The sequence below is a fragment of the Parasteatoda tepidariorum genome, chromosome 8, assembly GCF_043381705.1.
Source record: "Parasteatoda tepidariorum isolate YZ-2023 chromosome 8, CAS_Ptep_4.0, whole genome shotgun sequence".
NCBI lineage: Eukaryota > Metazoa > Arthropoda > Arachnida > Araneae > Theridiidae > Parasteatoda > Parasteatoda tepidariorum.
The window spans coordinates 45,937,255-45,941,083 of NC_092211.1; the positions used below are offsets into that span (position 1 = coordinate 45,937,255).

Consider the following 3,829-nt stretch of genomic DNA (forward strand, 5'->3'; position numbering starts at 1 on the left):
TCTTCAACTTAAAGAAGCTTTGCTGTGGAATAAATTTGAATGAATCAAACCAGGTAAAATTTTTTACATTTGTCATTCCCTCATGTCATTTTTTAGAGTAAAATAAAATACAACTTCATCGAGAAAGTGGATAATTATATGTTGCTTTCTTGTATGAATATAATTGTATGTGATTGACTTCAGAAATTTATTTGGCCTAACTGTTATTTTTAAATTTTATTGAATTCGTCATTCCCTCACTAGTGTATAAAGTGAGGAAATGACGCTGAAGTGAGGGATTCAAGATGAGTATATTATCAAATTATATTTTGTTCAATCGTGCCAGCCAATTTTATTTCCCAAATCTGTAAAAACTATTGAATATATAAGACTAAATTATAATAAATTTTAGATATACTTAGTATGTTATCATTTTCAAACTTTAGGTTGAATTCCTAGATAAAAACATGTATTAAAATAAAATATCATTCCCTCAATATTAGTGTCATTCCCTCACTTTTAAATAGTGAAAATAATTAATTTACTTATTAATTAATTTGAAAAATAAATTAAAAAATTAATAAATTTATTTATTAAATCAATTAATTAATTATGAATTATTATGAATTAATTAATTACAAATTAATTACTAAAAAATTAATTAATTTAAGTATTAAGTATAATTTATAGGATATATACTTTCTTTATAATGCCATTACATATTTCTATTAATATAAAAAGTTTCAGAGCTTTTTATTCACTTTACTTTTTTGGGATTTTATGAACTGAAAAATGACAGTTTTCGTGAGAATAACCCATATATATATTAGTTCCGTCCCGTCGTTACACACTTCCCATTTTGCTTAGTTTAATAAACTATAGAGTACCAAATAAAATTTCCATTTTTCAACTTATGTCTGTTTTTAACTTTAATTCAATTTACCAGGCATATAATTTTTTTTAGTATTTAATTTGAAAAAAAAAACGCTTACCGAACAGATGCTTTTAAAAAAGGGTTTACTTTTGTCGAATGAACCAAATTATTTATATAAGTTCATTACAATTTGTAATTCAAAGCATAAAAATTAAAAGAACTAAAATTTATACAATAAATTTTAAATATTTTTAAAGATATATTGGATACAGGTAGTTATCAATCTCTTTTCCTCAAGAATCTGATCACATTGCGTCAGCTCTCATGGTTGAAATGTTTCATTTTATTGTATCTTGTTTGTGGATTTACTTTTTTGAATTATGCTTAAAAGGCACAACTATAAAAAAAACAAGCACGTGGTTTCAGATAATTTTCGGAATACTAATTCGATAGCATAGCATTCACATGCTATCTACATTGATCACTCAGGCTCTAAATATTTTAACATTAACAAGTGTAATACTGCCCTAAACAGAATATTTAATAAGAAATGCAAAAAATCAAGCATTTCTCCCGGATGAACTGATTTTTTGGATCAGAGGCTGAAATTGCACCTTTTAGTGGATGTTCGAATTTCAGAATGCAAGCAAAAATAGTTTTAGAGTTATAAAAATTCTTTATTCCATTCTAAAACAACGGAGAAACTAAGATACTGATTAAACGCAAAAGAAAATTTGAAAAATGGAATTATGCAATTATTTTTTTAATTCTGCCTTTTAGTTTGTGCCTGATTGCCGAATGATTTATTCTAATACGTTTATTGGCTAATTACTATTTTTTAAAAATAGTTCAAAGTACCAAATGAATTTTTTGACAATTTATTATTATTTTTTCAATTTAAATTCAACTCACCTTACATATTCTAGCCTTTTCCTTAATAACATGTTCACCAAAGAGATATTTCTAAGAAATGGTTAACTTTTGTCGAATAAAATCAATTATTCACATTACTTCATTACACTTCGTAAATAAAAGATAAAAATTTATACACTGAAATTTAATTATTTTAAAGATATATTGGAAACAAGTAATCATCAAACTCTGTTCGAGAAGCTAATTACAGAGCTTAAGTAATAAGTCAGCCACCATGGCGGAAGCGTTTAATTCTAACGTATCTTAAAACAACGTGATTCCGTTCTAACACTGTCTATTATAAAATGTCAGGTCAGTAATTAGCATTGCAAATTGTCTTTCTATGAGTCATTTATCACAAAACCGACATCGTTCCGAGGTTTATTAGAAATTCTTGAGTGTGGATATGCAATGAGATTTAGTTTCAATGTCGGACGTGGCAGTCTAACGTCGCGCAACTCGTCGTTGATTAATGAAACTAGAAGTTCTTCCATCACATGATTATGAATGTCACTTTTAAAAGAGAAATGCGTGATTTGTTTGAGTTAATTTACAAACATCAAATGATGCGAAAAAGAAATTTACTATCATAGTTTCCTACACTATAAAAAATCACGGATCAAATTACCGTACAAAAGTACTGGCACTCTGAGTACAATGTTCATAAAATCCATTTTACTGTCAAATCCTGTTTACTGCTAAGTTTTATATACTAATTTTTACTGTAATATTTTTTTATAATCCTTCAATACTTTCACAGTAAATATTAATATTTCATTAATAGTATATTCGATAAATAATACGAATCTAACATTATTTTGCATTGTGTATGCAATTATAAATTTGGGATGCACGAACATTTCCCTCACTCATTTTTACAATATATCTAAACATGTCAAACATTCTTGCAACATATTAAACGTGCAATAAACTCATTTGTTGCTCAATGAGAGATATAAGCAAGAACATTTCACGGACTCTAACTTTAAAATCATTTGCAGTTTTATTTCTATATTTGGTGCTAGCTCTAATCAGATGATAAAATTCCATTTGTTAATGTTTCTCTGGTGCTGGCCATCCATTCAAAATTTGGAAAAGTTGTATTACTGTCAGATTCCCAGGCTGCAATCCAGGCAATCGGCTCGCAGGGAGACGCTTTGTCGGATGAAGTGCTTCAGTGTCGGAGACTTATCAAACTTTTGGCACTAATAAACAAAAGAGTAGTCATCCAGTGGATTCCCAGCCATTGTAACATCTATGGTAACGAGCAAGCTGACTTTCCTGCTCGCAAGGGAACACAAATCCTTCAGCCAAGTTTCTCTGGATTGTCATACCATTCCATGAAACTACACATAAAAAACATAATGAAAATGAATGCCCTTGCTGACCTACGAGAAAGCATAAGGAATAAGAACTGGAGGGAGACGGATATTAAGGCAGTACCAGGTAAGCCTCGACGAGATGCAGTAGCCACCTTTAGACTTTTAACAGGTCATGATTGTCTAGGAAAACACCTGTATCGTATAGGTATTTATGACCACCCTCAGTGCCAACTGTGTGGTTCTGGAGCACCAATGAATAGAGAGCACCTCCATTGTTGTAAGAGGCTCCACGGACTTGACTCGGAGACCGCAAGATATTGGCGTGGGAGAGAGCTTTCGGGAAGATGACTTCGGCCTTTTATTATTTTCTATTTTTATTGTTCCTCTGTGTTATTGTTTGTATTCCCTGCCATTGGAAATAAAAAATAAATGTTTCGCTGGATCGATATAATTGAAATGTTTCTACAATTTTCAGGAACGAGGACAATAACTACCACTTTCACTCACTGTCCAAATATTAGAGCATTAGCTCAAATGGTTCTGAAGTTATAAGTAGAACGCATGTGTACGTGATCTCACAGAGTCTCGTCCCTTAATTATGAAAGACAATTTTTAAATTTTAAATGTAAGCATCAGATTCTGTCTGTCATAATTTTTTTTTTGAATATGACTAATTAAGACAGACTACTGCTAAAAAGTAATTCATTTTGCATATAATTCGAGCACATGTTTTATTTTTTTT

General features: G+C 30.0%; 1 protein-coding gene across 1 annotated transcript in view; it reads left to right on the forward strand.

Annotated features, from left to right (window-relative positions):
* Positions 1-3,435, forward strand: part of LOC122270002 (uncharacterized) — a 9,300-nt gene extending 5,865 nt beyond the window's left edge. The window contains exon 2 of the mRNA XM_043045632.1: positions 2,801-3,435. Within this exon, the coding sequence (XP_042901566.1) occupies positions 2,801-3,435 (635 nt within the window). The remainder of the gene's footprint in view (positions 1-2,800) is intronic.
* Positions 3,436-3,829: the final 394 nt, after the last annotated feature.